Here is a 17690-nt window from a genome sequence, read left to right as displayed (position 1 = left end):
TTGGTTTAGTCATCCTAGGGCAGTGTGAGAGTTAGGTACAATTATGAGAGCACCAAAAGAGGAGAAATCCAATCTCTAGGCAATTTTTTCCTGTCTGTAAAACCAAAGATGCTGGTCTTTGTTGGCCCTGAATTCTAGCCTGTCCTAATTAATAGTCATCTTGTAACCCCAATCTCTCTCTGACTTGAAGCTATCTAGCTATTCCTGTCTCTAATTCCACCTGCTATCATTTTATTCATTAGATTGTTGCATTGCACCTTATTATAGGCCTTTTGGAGATCTTAATAAGTGGCATCCACTGCAATATATTTTCTATGAATTCTGGTTAATGATTTAAATAATTTATGGATATCCTTTTGAAATCCATGTTGACAATTAAAGTATTTTATCTTTTTTTCCCCACCATTAAATGGGATTCATTATTTGTACTCCTAACTGGTTTAACTATGGTAATAGGTTTAAACATATGTAACAATGCTATTTTTCCCTTTCTTAAACATGGATATTTTATTCTGTGAAACTGCACCTTTTATTAAGTGTTTCTGTGAACTATTTTCAAAATTATTTTAAAAATTGTTGATATAATTAAAATACCTGAGTTTGATTGATTTAGGTTCTTAATTTTAAATGTGGTTATATAATCTCTGATCTCACTTTACACATATCTGCCAAACAAATACTAGAGTATTTACTATTTTAGCATTCTATGATTGCCCAACATAATAAAATTTGACAGAATAAAGCATATTCCCAGTTTTTCCTTTTTATGCATATGCTTTTTATTATATTGTTCTGTTTCTCAATGGTTGATTTTTAAGTTCAGGTTTGTCAGGATAAAACTGGCAGATGATAGGACAAAATTGCAGTCAGTTGGATGACTTGCAGTGTAACATGGGGACAAAATCGAAAATGGTAATGAATATAGTACTGAAGGTGATATATTTGAATGCACACTGTATACAGAGTACAGATGATCTTACTGCGCAGTTAACAGATTGGCAGGTATGACATTGTGGCCATCATTGAGTCATGGCTGAAAAAAGATCATAGTTGAGAGCTTAAGATATAGTTGAGAGGATACACATTGTATTGAAAGGGCAGTCGGGTAGACAGAGGGGTTGGGCTGGCTCTGTTGACTAAAAATAAAACGTAATCAAATTCTTAGAAAGAGCTGACATGGGATCGGAGTATGTAGAATCCTTGTTTGTAGAGTTAAGAAACTGCAAAGGTTAAAAGACCCTGATGGGAGTTATACACAGGTCTCCAAACAGTTGCCAGGATATGGGATATAAATTCTACCGGGAAATAGAAAAGGAAAGTCAAAAGGGCAATGTTATGATCGACATGGGGATTTTCAATATGCGGGTAGATTGGGAAAACCAGGTTGGTGCTAGTTCTCAAGAGAGAGAATTTGTAGAATGCCTACGAGTTGCCATTTTAGAGCAACTTGTGGTTGAGCCCAGTAAGAGAAAGGCTATTCTTGATTGGGTGTTGTGTAATAAACTGGATTTGATTATGGAGTTTAAGATAAAGGAGCCCTTAGGAGGCAGTGATCATAATCTGACAGCACTCATCCTGCAGTTTGAGAGGGAGAACATAAAGTCAGATATATCAGTAATACAGTGGAGTAAAAGGAATTATTGAGACATGAGAGAGGAGCTGGCCAAAGTTGAAACATTTCGGCGGGTACAGGATAGATACCCCCAAAAGAAGAAGTAAAGGCAGGATAGGCAAAGGAGAATCAGTGGATGTTGTGTACTTGAATTATCAGAAGGCCTTTGACAAGCAAATGAGGCTGGCTAATGAGATGTGAGCCCATGGTGTTACAGGAAAGATGCTAGCATGGATAGAGGATTGGCTGATTTGTAGGAGGCAAAGAGTGGGAATAAAAGGAGCCCTTTCTGGTTGGTTGCCAGTGACCAGTGGTGTTCCGCAGGTGTAAGTTTTTGGAAAAGCTTATTGTTAAGTTACATGTCAGTGATTTCGATGGTGGAATTTATGGCTTTGGAGTCAAGTTTGTGGATGATATGAAGATGGGGTAATGTTGGGGAAGCTGGGAGGCTGCAGAAAGACTTTGATTAGGAGATTGGGCAGGTAATTGGCAAGTAGAACACAGTGCTGAGAAGTGTATGATCATGCAGTTTGGTAAAAGGAATAAAAGCTAATAACTGTAAACTATTTTCTAAATGAGGAGAAAATTCAAAAATATAAGATGCAAAGGGACTTGGGAGTTCTTGTACAGAATTCCCTAAATGTTAACTTGCACGTTGAGTTGGATTTGTGGAAGACAAATGCAATGTTAGCATTCATTTTGAGAGGAATGGAATATAGATGTGAAGATGTAGACTTTATAAAGCACTGGTGATGCGTCACTTGCAATCTTGTGAGCAGTTTTAAGCCTCTTATCTAAGAAAGGATGTGCTGATATTAGAGAGCATCCAGAGGAGGTTCATGAGAATGATTCCAGGGTTGAACGAGTATGAAGAGCATTTGAGGGCTCTGGACCTGTACTCACTGGAATTTAAAAGAATGGGGGTGGGGAGTGGAATCTCCTTGAAACCTAGTGAAAGGCCTAGATAAAGTGGATTTGGAGGGGATGTTTCCTTTCATGGGTGAGTTTAAGACCAGTGGACACAGCCTTAGAATTGAGGGATGTCCATGTAGAACAGAGATGGAGGGATATTTCTTTGGGCAGAGTGTGGTGAATCTGTGGAATTGGTTGCCTCAGGTGGCCAGTGTATTTAAGGCAGAGGTTGATAGGTTTTTGATTAGTCCGTGCATGAAAAGTTATGGGGAAAAGACAGAAGAATGGTACGGAGGGGGAAAATGGATCAGCCATGCTGAAATGGCTCCCATGTCTTACGGTCATATGAACGACTAATGTGTTCTTGTATTTTTTGTGGATTTTATTTTTTCTAAATTCCGTGAGCACTTTTGAATGCTTCAGCTTGCTTGTCTATAAATCGTTTCTCATTTTATTGAACTAAGTATATCCCCATCTTGTGGATGGGTTGTGTTCCTGGAAAACCATCTGTATTGCAAACCCTAATGCCTTGGAGCCCCAGTGACTCTTGACCTCTGGTACTGCTTATTCAGAGTTTGTAGGGTCTTCTTGTGACTGTTTCCTCTAGGTGCTGTGATTTACTGCTTCTTCTCAAAAAACATGCAGGCTAGTACATTATATAGCCATTGTAAATTACCCCTGGTATGTAGGTGAGCTGTAGATTATGGGAATTTGAGAAGAATTAAATGGGTTATGGTAAGATTATTGTAAAAATGGAAACTTCTTGGACAGCAAAATTTGTCTTGTAAGGATATTGGTTTTAGAATTGGTGACTCTCACCTTTCAATAGATGCTTTTTGAATCAACCTGAATTTTACCTCTTTTTTTTGTTAGGATGCCTCTTTGAGTCCAGTATGATTTCTACTCCAATTCTAATGAGTAGCAGATGTCTGTGCTTGATTTCTTTCAATGTCAAGGGGATAGTCAAGCTTTGCTTTGTGCGAGGGAGATCATGTCTCATTAATTTAATTTAGTTGTTGGAAGAATTAACCAAGGAGGTCAGTTAGGGCAGTGTAGTAGATGTGGTCTATATGGATTTGGGTAATACCTTTGATGAGTTTCCACATGGTTGCCTGCTATGGAAAGTCAGATCACACGGGACTCAGAGAGAGTTAGCTAATTGGATACAGATTTGAATCGATGGTAGAAAACAGAGGGTGATGGTGGAAAGTTGCTTTTTGTATTGGAGGCTTACTAATAGTGGTGTTCCTCTGGGCTCAGTGCAAAGCCCATTGCTATTTTCATCTCCAACGATGATTTTGATGTCATGTACAAGGTATGGTAAAGTAAGTTTGCAGATAACACTTAACAGAGGCAGTGTCATTTCTGGCAGAAGATGTCTATCAAGACTTACAGAGGGATCATGATCAACTGGGTAAGTGGGCTGAGCAATAGCAAATGGAGTTTAATCTGGATAAGTGCAGCTGTTGCATTTTGGTCAGACTTTCACAGAGAAAGGTAGGGCCCTGAAGAATGTCTGTCGAACAGAGGGACCTGGGAGTACAAGAACATAATTCCTTTAAAGTGGCGTCACAGATAAGACAGGGTGGCAAAGAAGAGTTTTGGCACATTGGCCTTCATTAGTTGAGGCACTGATTTTTTAAATTGTGTTGTAATGTTGCAGTTATACAAGATATTGGTGAGGCCACGTTTGGAATATTGTGTTAAGTTTTTGTCAGTCTGCTATAGGAACAATGCCATTAAGCAGGAAAGAGTGCAGAGGAGATTTACAAAGATGTAGAGACTTGAGGGCTGAGTTATGGAGAGAGGCAGAGCAGTTGAGGACAATCGGATTATATGTGAATGATGGGTGATCTTCCGGGAGTGTGTAACATATGGCAAAGTTATTTCCCATGGTAGGGGAGTCTAGTACAAGAGAGCATGACTTCAGTATTGAAGGATGTCCATTTAGAACAGAGGTGCAGAGAAATTACTGTAGTCAGAGGGTGGTAAATTTGTGGAATTTGTTGCCACGAGCAGCTGTGGAGGCCGTCATTGGGTGCATTTAAGGCAGAGATAGATAGGTTCTTGATTAGCCAGGGCATCAAAGGGTATGGGGTGAACGCAGGGGAGTAGGGATGACTGGAAGAATTGGATCAGCCCATGATTGAATGGCGGAGCAGACTCAATGGGCCGAATGGGCTGTTTCTGCTCCTATATCTTAAGGTCTTATTATAAGGGAAGATAGAATGAATGTGCAAAGACTTTTTCCTGTGCTTGGGGAATCACAAGCTAGTGGACAAAGGTTTAAGATGAGAGGGGAGAGATTTAATTGGAAACTGAGAGGCAATTTTTTCACCCAGAAATTGATCAGTATGTGCAATAAACTGCCAGAGGAGGTGGTTGAGGGAATTAAAAGGTATTTGGACAGGTACGTGAATTGGAAAGGTGGAGGTATATGGGCCAGATGCAAGGAAATAGAACAAGGTGAGATGGGATTTTTGGTCTACATGCACCAACTGGCTTTAGGGCCAATTTCTGTGCTGTGTGTCTGTAAGTCAGTCTCTAGGGACACCAATTTTGCCACCTATTGTTAAATATTGTTACTACATAGCAGAAATAGATCAATAGCTTGTGCACATTAGATAGTTACTACAAATAGACTGAGTGATAAATCATAGTAAGGTGGATGAACTGTATCGGTCTTTGGATTCATCAGCTGTGTGGAGAGGGGGAGCCTGCTGAACGGGCAGTAGTCTGCATCTATTCCATACTGTCCTGGTTTGTGTATCAGCCAGGATGCAACATTCACGGTCAACCCTTGATCACCGGAGGCCTCAAGGTAGATGAACAAGTTTTTCTTGGTCTTTTGGGTAAAGGTTAATATTGCACAGAACACAGCCTTATTTGCCCGAGCATAACTCATTGTTGTCCTTCTGTCCTTCTGCCACTTATATTGTTCTGAGTGAAGTTGGAGATAAATGTGTCATTAGAAATTTACCACCCCTTTTTCACTTCAGTGGCAGGAGAATAATTCATTTTTGCAGCACTGCTAAACATACTTGTTTCTACAGGTTCCCTTTATCACATTTCATAAAAATATACCACCAGGCTTGATTACTTAAAAATGCTCTGTTGTTTTACATAGTGAGGAAGAAAGCCAGGGTCTTTGTTCAGCTTTCCAGAGGTAGGGGAGGGTGGGCTAGAAAGGGGACAGTTTATGGCAGTTGCTTTTCATTACAGAGCTTAAAATTAGTATGTTTGGATGCATCCACCCACCATCTCTTCTGCACAGTCATCTGCACATTAAATCACCCAGTATTATTCACCCACATATTATCTGAAGTCACAAACAATCAATCATATGCCATTTTATACATTCATCTCAGGCACTAAGGCACATTTCATCTTATTCACGCAGAATGTTCAGCCCAACACCAAATTTGCAAGGAAAAAAAAGTGTCATTTAAACAATGTAGGAAAAATATGCTAGCTTTGGAAAAGCTGCTAATAGCATTTATTTAATGTCCATATAAAATATATTTAAAGTAGCATTAATAATATCATTGTATAAGCAGATTAGCATTGATTAAAATTTGGCATACAGGTAATAGTTATTTTTAAATATTACCCTCTAAGTTTGTTTGCCAGTGCAGACTGTTAAGTTTATCAACAAAGTGAAAAATCAATTCCTTCTTCACAACAAACACGTCTGAATTAAGGAACCATTAGTTTTGCATGACAAAGAAACCAATAATAAAAACTGTACTCAAGAGCACAGGATTGTGTGTAAGAAAAGTAACATTTCTTCCAATCTCCCATTATAGTGTGGGGAGTAGATGGATAAGCATCTGGAGTTCCACCTGTAGAAGTTCTCTTATCACATTGCCTCCATAATTCTGGTCGTTGTCCAAAGCATACTAAAATTGTTGTAATCATGAATGCAGAAATATTTTCACTAATCAGTTTAATTCTGGCATGCACATAAACAATACAAACCTTTTCATACTGAAGTTCATTAACACGAACATTGAACAATTAAGGAAGAACAATGAGCATCTTGACAGTGATAACATAGGTAGTTAGTTCAAACACTTCCATTCCAAGTAAGAATGCTCTCTTTGAAATGGACAAATGCATTTGAAATCCACTTCCCTGGTCATATTATACCTAAAGACCATTTCATTTGATTGTTTTCCCATTCTTTGCAGAGACTTGTCTAATATGCATTGCATTCTCGGAGTCCAGAACACACTATAAAATTTAACAGCACAAAGGATTTAGCCTGCGTATCTTAACTTAGCAGCACAGAATAGTTCCCCATGCTTCAGTTTACAGCCTACATCTAATAGAGAGGAGACATTGCATGATCTGATGGAATTTCTAAAATGTAAAACAAGCTGCTTTGAATTATAAGCCTCATAAGAACTTGAGTTGCATAAATCAAAATGTTTACATGCTAACAGTATTTGCACAATTTGTACAATTTGTACTATTAGATTGTTTTCAGACATACCTGAAATATAGTCGCTGTTGTCTGATTGCTCGATGTCAGAATAATTCAACTATGCCATGGTAACAGGAATATTTTCAAATGATTCTCAGGAAATAAAATGGGTAAAATGAATCATAGCATCATGGAAATAGTAATAGTTTGAGTACCCAATAGATCAAACCTGCATCATTATCTTTTATGTAATTTGTTCAAATGCCTTATTATGTAATTTACTTGAACATTAGTCCAGCTTGTCATTTCCCTTTTTTAATTTTTTTCTGACCTAGATACATATTTAGTTATGTGATGGAAATGGCTGTAATTATTGGTACTTAGATGAACAGATGATGAACTTTATGCTAAAATCTGTCCCAGATAAAATCATTTAAAGTCGTACAATATTGTAGGGGGGATCTTAAGAGCAAAAGGAGAGTAGAAGTAATAAAGTTCATAATACCTGCAAGAACATTGACACAAGTTACAACCATCAGTGCAAGTTATTTTCTTTGTTATGGGAACTGTAAGAAAGTTTCTTTTTCATATGAATTGCATCTTTTAGTCCATGATTGAACTTAAGGGTCTTAAAACAGAAATTAAAAATAGTAATTTGAATTGATACATTATTGTCGTATGTACAGTGAACAATGGGTGCAAGCTTATAACAAGGTAGATCATATTCTGTATTCATTAGAATTCAGAAGAATAAAGGGTGACCTTACTGAAACTTTTCGAGTGATGAAAGGCCTTGATAGAGTAGATGTGGAGAGGATGTTTTCTGTTGTGGGAGAGTCTTAAGACAGAGAACTCAGTCTCAGAATAGAGGAACAGATGAGGAGGGATTTCTTTAGCCAGAGAATGGTGAATTTGTGGAATTCTTTGCCACTGGTAGATGTGGAAGCCAAGCCATTATATATATTTAGGGCGAGGTTGATAATCAGGGCATGAAGTGATACAGGGAAAAGGTTGGAGATTAGGGCTGAGAAGAAAATTGGATCCTCCGTGATGAAAGACTTGATGGGCCTAATTCTGCACCTATATTTTATGGTCTGTGAAGCCATAAGTCCACCTTATCGTATTAGGTAGCCATTCAAACAGCAGCATAGAAGCTGTCCTTGAGCCTGGTAGCACATGCATTCAGGCTTTTGTTTCTTCTGTACAATGGATGGCGGAAGATGATACAATGTTCGGGGTGGCTAGGGTTTTTTTTTATTATGCTGGCTGCTTTACTGAGGCAGTAGGAAGTATGGACAGAGTCCATTGAGGGAAAGCTGGTTTCTGTGATGTGCTGAGCTGTGTCTAAACTCTGCGATTTCTTGCGATCACATGTGGAGCAGTTGCCAGGCTGAGCCGCTGAGCATCCAAATTGGCTGCTTTATACAGTGCATCATTTAAAACGGATGAGTGTTGACAAGGTCATGCCAAACTTCTTCAGCCTCCTGAGAAGATTTATTATCGAAGTATGTATATGTAACCATATACTACTTGGAAATTCATTTTCTTGCAGTCATTTAGAAGAAAAAAAGAAATACAATAGAATTTTATGAAAAATTATACACAAGCAGATGAAGACTGACTAACAACTGAGGCAAAAAAGACAAACTGCAAATAATAATACTAAGAACATGAGTTGTAAAGAATGCTTAGAAATGAGTCTGTGGGCCATGGAATCAGCTTAGAGTAGTGGTGAATGAAGGTATCGATGCCAGTTCAGGAGCCAGATTTTGTGAGGTAATAACTGTTCCTGAACTGGCTGTTGTGGGACCTAAGGCACCTGCCTGATGATAGTAGTTGAGAAAAGGGCATGACCTGGATGCTGCTTTCATGCGGTACTCAATAAGTAGTGGGAAGTGTTTTGCCTGTGATGGACTACTGTATCCACTGCTTTTCCATAGCTGGGCATTGGTGTTTCCATACCAGGCCATGATGTAATCAGTTAGGATACTTTGCAGTGTGTATATAGAAATTTGTCAAGGTTTTTGGTGGTGTGTCAAATCTATGAAAACTTGTAAGGAAGTAGAGGTACTGAAGTGCCTTGTCATGCTGTCTTACACTAGAGGTGTTGGTGACCTTCCTTGGCCGTGATATCTATGTGGTTGGACAAGGGAAGGCTATTGGTGATGTTCACTTCTAGGAACTTAGAGCTTTCAACACTGTCAGCCTCAACACCATTAAAGCAGATAGGAGCATGTGTACCAACCCACTTCCTGAAGTCACTGACCAGGTCCTTTGTTTTGCTGACATTGAGGGAAAGGTTGGTGTTACTAAGCCCTCTGTCTGCTTCCTGTACTCTGACTCATTGTTATTTGAGGTATGGCCCACTATGGAAGTATCATCTTCAAACTTGCAGATGGAGTTACAGCAGAACTTGACCACGCATTCTTTAGTGTACAGGAAATAGTTAATGCACTATCACAGTGTTTGAAACCGTAAGCAGCCCGCATTCCAAATGGTCCTGGCCCAATTCAGATCCTCAAAATTTGCTGCTTGTCTAAATGTTTGCATTTCATTGTGCCTGTGTTTAATGTACAATAATAGAAGGTCACGTCTATTACCATATGCACAGGTGCAATGAAAAGCCTACTTGCAGGAGCATCACTACAGGTAGGTACATAGATTCAGATAAGCCACATTCAGAAGAAAAACATACATTACACAATTTTTACAAGAAAGAACATAAAGTCCATTTTAATGGAGAGTGGTCACAATGTTAAACTGCAGGGTTTAGAGTACATTACCTTGATCTGAGTATCCATGGCTTCAAAGGGTAGTACTGATTGCAGTATATTGTAAGCCTTATTGTTGTGTATGAAAGGTTGATGTGGCCATTACAATTGCTTCTGGGAAGTGAGTACTGACTTGACTTGCAGCAAAATAAGTGAATTTTAGGCTACAGACAACCTCATGATTCATACTAACTGCACAAGTAGTTGATACAGTTCCCCATGACTTGTGCATTAGGACAAGTCACAGGTTGTGGAATTGTCCAACAGAATTCTTTAAAATAGACTGAGAAAAGTTCTGGCATCAATTGTCAGTTCATTGCTTGAAGCCTGAAATTAAAACAGAAAATGCTTGAAACACTCAGTAGGTCAAGTAATAGCCATGGAGGGATAAACAGTTCACATTTTAAGTTGATAACCTTTCATCTATTCTGGTGCATTTTTTGCTTTTATCTCAGTTTCCTAGCTGATCATAGCATCTCATCAACAAACGGATTGGCGATTATCTCTCAGATCTTTTACTACATTCCATCTATGGTATTGATTATACTTGTGGAGCAGGTTTGTTTGTCAGCAACTGCTTAATCCAAGTCCCTAAATGCAATGCTTCACAGAGAGTAATGGTTGCCACAAAGCTAATTTTCCTGTTTTTGTCCCATATATTCTCGGGAATTTTATGTGGCTAATCTCAAACTTCCTATAAATTAAAGTTACTCAGACAGATAACTTCCAAATTAGTTCTGAGTTATTGTGTAAGCGTCCAAACCTGTCTTTATAAGGGTACACCCATTGCAACTTAGATTTTATTTTTATTCACTATCAGGCCTGGTGGTGCAACAGTTGATGCTTCTGTCTCAGAATCCAAGGCCCCCTGTTGCTGATCCTGACAACAGGTGGTGACTGGGAGGAATTTTCAACTTCTTCCTTTGACCACTTGTATTTCCTCTAGTTGCTGCATTTTCTTTCCATGTAGATTCTGTAAATTACCTGTAGTGTATGTTCATAGAAAAAAGAACCAAAACAGAGTTTAATTGGCATATGTGAAAGAGGAAAAAAATTGCAGGTGTAGAAGGAAAGAGTGAGCATTTTGAAGACAGTGACCACAACACCACGACCTTTACCATAGCTTAGGACAGGAATAGGAGCAGACAGTGTTGATTTGGCAGAGGGGGAGTTATTCTGCTTTTAGGCAGGAAATTGGGCGCATAACTTGGGAATGGATATACTCGGGATAATGGACAATGGAAAAGTAGACATTTTTAAGGGAGTGGTTACATGGGGTTGTAGATAGGTTTGCCCATTGAGGAAGGAAACAATGGTTGACAAGAGACCATAAGATCTAGGAGAAGAATTAGGCCATTTGGCCCATCAATTCTTTGCCATTCCATCATGGCTGATTTAATATCCCTCTCGGCCCCATCCTTCCACCTATAACCTTCAACACCCCGATTAATTAAAAACCAATCAACCTCCACCTTAAATATACGCAGTGAACTGCCCTGAACAGCTGTCTGTGCCAATGAATTCCACAGATTCACCACCCTGTGGCTAAAGATATTTTTACTCATCTCTGTTCTAAATGGATATCCCTTAATTCTGAGGCTGTGCTCAGACTCCCCCACTATAGGAAACATCCACTCTATCTAGGTCTTTCAATATTCAGGAGGTTTCAATGAGAATCCCCCTCACCCCCATTTTTCTAAACTCGAACGCATGTCATCAAATTCTCTTCATATGTTAACCCTTTCATTCCTATGATCATTCTCCTGAACCTCCTCTGGACCCTATCCAATGCCTGCAGAAGAGATGTAGGATATCTAGTCACAGAAAGAAAGAAGCTTACCGAAGGTTCAGGAAGCAAAGTTCAGGTGGGGCTCTAGAGAGTTACAAGGTAGCCAGGAAGGAGCTGAAGAATGACTTAGGAGTGCTGGAAGGAAAGCATGAGAAGGCCTTGGCAAGTAGGATTAAGAAATTTTACACATACGTGAAGAACAGGAGGAGGACTAGATTGATGGTAAGACCAATCAGGAATGGAAGAGGAAACATATACAAGGAGGGGGAGAAAGTAGTGAAGGTCCTTAATGAATACTTTGCTTCAATATTCACCAGTAAGAGGGACCTTGATGTTTGCGAGAACAGCATAAAACAGACTGATATGCTGGAACATGTCAATGTTAAAAAAAGAGGATGCGCTAGAACTTTTGCAAAATGTTAGGATAGATAAGTCGTCAGGACTGGACAAAAGATAGGTGAGTTTATTATAGGAAGCAAGGGAAGAGATTGCTGCACGTAATCATTCTGTCCTCACTGGCAATAGGAGTAGTATCAGATGATTGGAAGGTGGCAAATATTATTCCTTTGTTCAAGAAAGGGAGTGAGGTTAACTCTGAGAATCATAGACCAGTGTGGCTTACTTCAGTGGTGAGCAAATTATGGGAGAAGATTCTTAGAGACAGGATTTATGAGCATTTGAAGAAGTTTAGTCTGATTGGGGATAGTCAGCACGGCTCTGTGAGGTCATACTCACAAGCCTAATTTAATTCTTTGAGGATGTGACAAAGCACATAGTATATATAGATTTTATTAAAGCATTTGATAAGGTTCCTCATGATAGGCACATTCAGAAAGGCAGGAGGCATGGGAAAGTCAGCTAAACGTGGCTGTGTGGATTTAAAAGTGACTTGCCCACAGAAGGCAGCAGGTGGGTTGTAGATAGACCGTGTTCTCCCTGGAGGTCATTGGCCATTGAGTTCTGCAGAATCGGTTCTAGGATCACTACTGTTTGTGATTTTTATAATCAGCTTGGATGAGTAAGTGGAAGGATGGCTTAGTAGGTTTACAGATGATATATGAAGGTTTTTTGGTGGAGTTGTGCATAGTGTAGAAGGTTGTCAAAGTTTACAGCGGACATTGATATGATGCAGAGCTGGGCTGAAAAGTGGCAGATGATACTTAACCTGAAAAAGTGTGAAGTTATTCACATTGGAACATCTGGATTAGAGAGCATATCTTATGAGGATAAGTTAAGTGAGCTAGGACTTTTTGAAGTGAAGGAGCATGAGAGGCGACTTGATGCACAAGACAATAAGAGGCACAGATGGAGTGGATCGACAAGAGACTTTTTCCTGGAAGTGGCTAAATACTGGGGGGGGGGCATAAATTTAAGGTAATTAGGGGAACTCTGGGGGGAATGGTAGAGGTAAGTTTTTCTCCCCACAGAGAGAGTGATGAGTACATGGAACACCCTACCAGGGGTGCTGGTAGAGGCAGGTACATTACAGACATGTAAGAAACTCTTAGATTGGCACATAGATGACAGAAAATGGAGGCTCATTCGGAGGGAAGGGTTAGATTGATCTTAGTGTAGGTTAAAAGGTTGACACATCAACATGGTTCAAAAGGCCTGTACTGTGCTGTCTATGTTCTGTGAAATAGGAGGAAGGGAATAGGATTACTGGGTTTTATTTGAGGTAAATGTGAAGTAATTTTAAGTTATCGCTGCTGTCAGTTCTGAGTGTTCTTGTATTCAAATTCTTCAGCAGAATGGCAATAGAATACTCAAATAATTTTCAAAAAGGACAAGTCAGGGAATGAGAACACAAATGAAATAGAATGTAATCAATCTGTGATAATCCAATCCAGTTTAGTCAGTACCATCAAAGGCTCCTATGCACTTCAGTTCCTGATGAAAACCATGTTTGTGATGAGTCAGACCCAAATAAATGACTTATAGAAACCCAGTGTTACTGCGGATCAAGGACAGTATTTTAACAGTTTATTAATGTTGTCCTTAGTCAGCTGATGTGTAATGATGATGTCTATATTCAGTATGGGGCAAGTATTCATCTTCTTTTATTAGAGGGGAGCTGTCCTCCACTTCTGACTTTCAATTCTGTCTATAACAGTGGCCCAAAATTGCAGTAATTGCGGAGGGTCAATAATAAGTGGTGTTACTTGAAAGAAAACTTCCATATCTTCAAGAAATCTACCTTTCCCAGTATTATTAGAATCATCAAACTAACTGGGTAGCCCATCACCTTCAAGAATTCTCATGGTTTATTAAACCCCGAAGCAATGTCTAATTAACTTTTCAAAGACTTTGCATGTAACTATATCTTTGTAACAGCCATATAGGTTTCAATTATGGCTGAGTAGCCTGTAAGAAAAAACTATTCAAACCTTGTGCAACAAAGAATAGGATTTTCTGTGTATTTTAAAGAGGAGCTTGTTTGTAAATAATTGATTTAATTGGAAATCCACAGTGTCACCTGTGTACAGTGCAGTTGGCTCACTATAAGTAACTTAATGATTCTTGTGCTTATCTACACTGTTAAAATTGTAAACTTACTGTCAGCTTCACAGAATGATAAACATTTCATGGAACATGGAGCATAGTTCATTACAGCACAATACAGGCACTTCAGCGCATGATGTTGTGTCCTTTAACGTTATTTCCAAATGAAGTTTTCTGTAAAAAATATATAATGAACTTTTAATAGCTATACTCTATTCAAAGATATGATAAATATCATATGTGATTATTGTTGGTTATATACCTATGTTTAATGGTGATTACTTGGGTGAAATAAATCTTAAATCCTATTTTGTTGCCAATTTAGTTTCTGATAATGTATATAACATTATGAACCCTAGTCTTGAGAAGTAAAGAACTCCTTAGGCTAGGAAGAAATATTGTAGTGTTATAATTGCACTGCTATATCTAAAACCTGAAATGTTTGGTGATTTCAAAAGAAGCATTTACTTTAACTCTTAGGTTGTCATTTTAAAATTGTAAAATAGAATGATCTTCTTTTCATCCTCAGGCAAAAGAGATGCGGCAGATGGTGAAGCTGGAGGCAGAGATGGCTCGCAGACCAGCAACAGTGGTCTGAATTCCCCAGAAAGTGACTGAGACAATACATCAGTCAGGCATACAATGAATGTAGCCTGTAACAAGTATACAATGAATACTGATGCCCAAACTACAAATTCTAGCCACAATTTTGCTATCTTTTCTTACCTCACAGATCTTTTGCAGCCATCAATTTTCAGTATCAAAAAATCTGCATACACTGATATGTATGGCTTTAATGTCATGAGCACTTTAAAGATTGTTAATTCTATTTAATACGTCTCCAAGTAATTTATTTTAATTGTGGTCTTTTAGCAAAGGTAGTCAGTAAAGCCATACTGACAGTGAAGATTTCATTTAACTAACACCGTAAGATGGTAAATGGCTACTCGGGCAAAGCAGGGACTGGGATGAGGTAGGGATAGATCAAAGCTCTATGAATGATGTGCACTGGAGTACAAGTTAGGACATAAACCACCTTCTGATTTGCCAAGAAGTCTGTTTATCCTGTGTAACCATCATCCGAAAAACAAACGTTGTGTATATATACTCTATCAGTCTAGAATATACACTGAAACAGTGATGATCATTGAATCTGTGCATCTCTGTACTATCTACAACTACTGATATAAGATTTAAAATCTTAATAATGCTTACAATTTGGAGCATCCAGGGAATAGTTATTGTTCCACAAGAAAGATCTTACCCAGACATTTTGACCCTTCAAGCGCAAAACGTTGATCAGAATTGGTTAAGAAAAAAAGAAATTTAGTTCAAGGAAGTGGCACGCCAACTGCCACCTGAAGGACAGTAAGCGAAAGCATTGCCAAGCAGCAGTTTAACACCAAAATAATTCCAGAATAGAAAAATTGTCATACTAATGTAAATGTTCCTTTTACAGTTTTCATTGCATGGTACTGCATTATTAACTATTTTGTAGCTTGCAATGGATTACTTGCATGTTAATATTAAATTAGGAATGTTACTGCCCATTAACATTAGATTGCCTAAAATAGTTTGTCATAAAAATATGAAGTTCTTGTCATTTATATAAATCTTCCAAATTGTTACTAGTAAATGAATTTGAAATGATCTGCGTATTTCCAGCATTCATTACTCTATGATCAAAGGCCTTTATTAAGGGTTTGTTTGTAAAGGAAATCCTTTTGAAAATTTTGAGAGATACAAGTTTCCAAAAATAATGTGTACATGTCCATAAGCTTTCCACTTCAAAATAACTAATAACAATTGGATAAGGGGAAAAATGATTCAAAGTGAAGTTGATAAATTGTTTCAAAATTAAAAAAAATTACAGAAATATTGAATCAGGGAGGCTATTTAATATTCTAAGCACATAATGTAAACAAAATCTACATTATTACACAGGTGCAGGAATGCATAATGTTAACTTCTAATAAGTAATAAACAATAAGGTGTTCAATATTATTTTCTGAGGTTTGGACTAGAGCAGCAAAGATTTGTATACTCCAGTCCATGAGAATGAAATAAAAATACACATCACTATAGACCAGAGAGTTAATGAATCACATTCCTTTTAAATGAAAGGTAATACAGAAGTAAAATTTTAAAATCAAACTTCACCCATTTGGCTAGTAAAGTGTAATTCTAGATAATTTATAACAATATATCTTTAACTGCAGTGTAAAAGACTATCTTTCATAATACTGCTTAAAGCAAAGCACGAGGGTCAGTTACAGGCACCATTGTACTTCAATATATAATGCCTTGAGGAGAGGGTCAAACCTGTGTCTAAAAAGTATTTAAAACATTCTTGCCAATTGGTGTTATTTGATAATATACTTTAATGACTTAAATTCTGTTTTTCCAATAATGACTAAAGCATTACACAACAGAAGGCAAACTTGCTCTCAAAACAGTAATGTTGAAAATATGATGAAATACTGTTTGTAAATATGTATTTAAGATTATACCATCATTTAAGACCAAAATGTGTTTTAAGGCATATTGATTATTCTAAGGGCTGTGTGATTGTGTAAAACTTGCAGACTTGCTAAGAATATATTTGTTTCTGGGAATGCAAATTTGTGTTATCAGTCATTTTGAGGGATTCTTCTCCAGCAAAGCCATTTTTATCCTCTAAAACAAATAGCTTTGACAACATATCAGTTATGGTATTGTATATGTAGGTATCACTGAAACGTATTGCATACTACTGTAACGGTCCTTTTGATGTACCACTGATAAAACTGATTGGTACTAGAATTGCTGCTTTCACAAAGAAATGAAGTGCAATGTGAAAACATTGGAATTATCTAAATTTTGCAACTCGGGTATATAGATTTAAAAACGAAATCTTATTTGCTGGTAGATACCGTCTTTAAATGGCTGTTTTATATTGGATAACTGTCCTACTGCTTATATACTTAGCTATAGTAGGTTTGCTGAAAAAGCAGGCTGTTTTACAAGTATCACTTCCATGTACTGGTTTTGTTTAAATATATATAATATATATTATATAGAAAAAGAAATTTGGTGAAGGTGCTTTATATTTATATTGTCTGTCAAATTATAAGGTAGAGAATTATGAACCTTAATTAATGTTCTCTTGATTCTTTAATACGATTTTATAGTTTCTGTACCCCATTATAATTAAACAACAAAATTGAGAAGTGACATTGGCTGGAGTACTATTTTAGAAAAGGTAAACACTCTGATAGTTTATGCAATTAAGAACAAACTTGAAATTATTTATTACAAGTTTTACTTTAGAACAATTCAATCACTGCAAGGATAATATGTCAGCTTTACTTCCCAAACCATATTTAGTTTATTGTCAAAAAGTAGTAGGAAACATGCATTCAGTTCCCTGTGCTGCATCATCCCACCCCTACCTATAGTTCAACAAGCAAAGTTGTGACTCCCACTACTCTAGCCCTGCCCCAGTATCATTCTGTTCTTGACATTGTGCATATTCTCTCTGAGCTCATCTTCCAATCAAACTCAGTTCCTGTGCCTTAACCCCATCCCCATTAAATTGCAGATTACACATCCTCTTTTATGTCATTTTAATAAATGATTCTAGGGTCCTTTCTCTACCAAATCTCTAGCCTTCCCTTCCAAACTCCATACTGACAATTA

At 37.7% G+C, this 17690-nt stretch overlaps 1 protein-coding gene across 6 annotated transcripts in view; it reads left to right on the top strand.

Moving 5' to 3' along the window:
• LOC132387457 (1-phosphatidylinositol 4,5-bisphosphate phosphodiesterase beta-4-like) overlaps positions 1-17225 on the top strand; it is a 536307-nt gene extending 519082 nt beyond the window's left edge. For all 6 annotated transcript variants that reach the window (XM_059959817.1, XM_059959814.1, XM_059959818.1 and 3 more), the window contains one exon: positions 14542-17225. In XM_059959817.1, coding sequence (XP_059815800.1) covers positions 14542-14630 — 89 coding nt within the window. In that variant the 3' untranslated portion in view covers positions 14631-17225. The remainder of the gene's footprint in view (positions 1-14541) is intronic.
• The last annotated feature ends 465 nt before the right edge of the window (positions 17226-17690 follow it).

This window comes from Hypanus sabinus, unplaced genomic scaffold, assembly GCF_030144855.1.
Source record: "Hypanus sabinus isolate sHypSab1 unplaced genomic scaffold, sHypSab1.hap1 scaffold_188, whole genome shotgun sequence".
NCBI lineage: Eukaryota > Metazoa > Chordata > Chondrichthyes > Myliobatiformes > Dasyatidae > Hypanus > Hypanus sabinus.
Note: the sequence above shows the minus strand (reverse complement) of the source record. Positions and strands in the feature narration are given on the sequence as shown.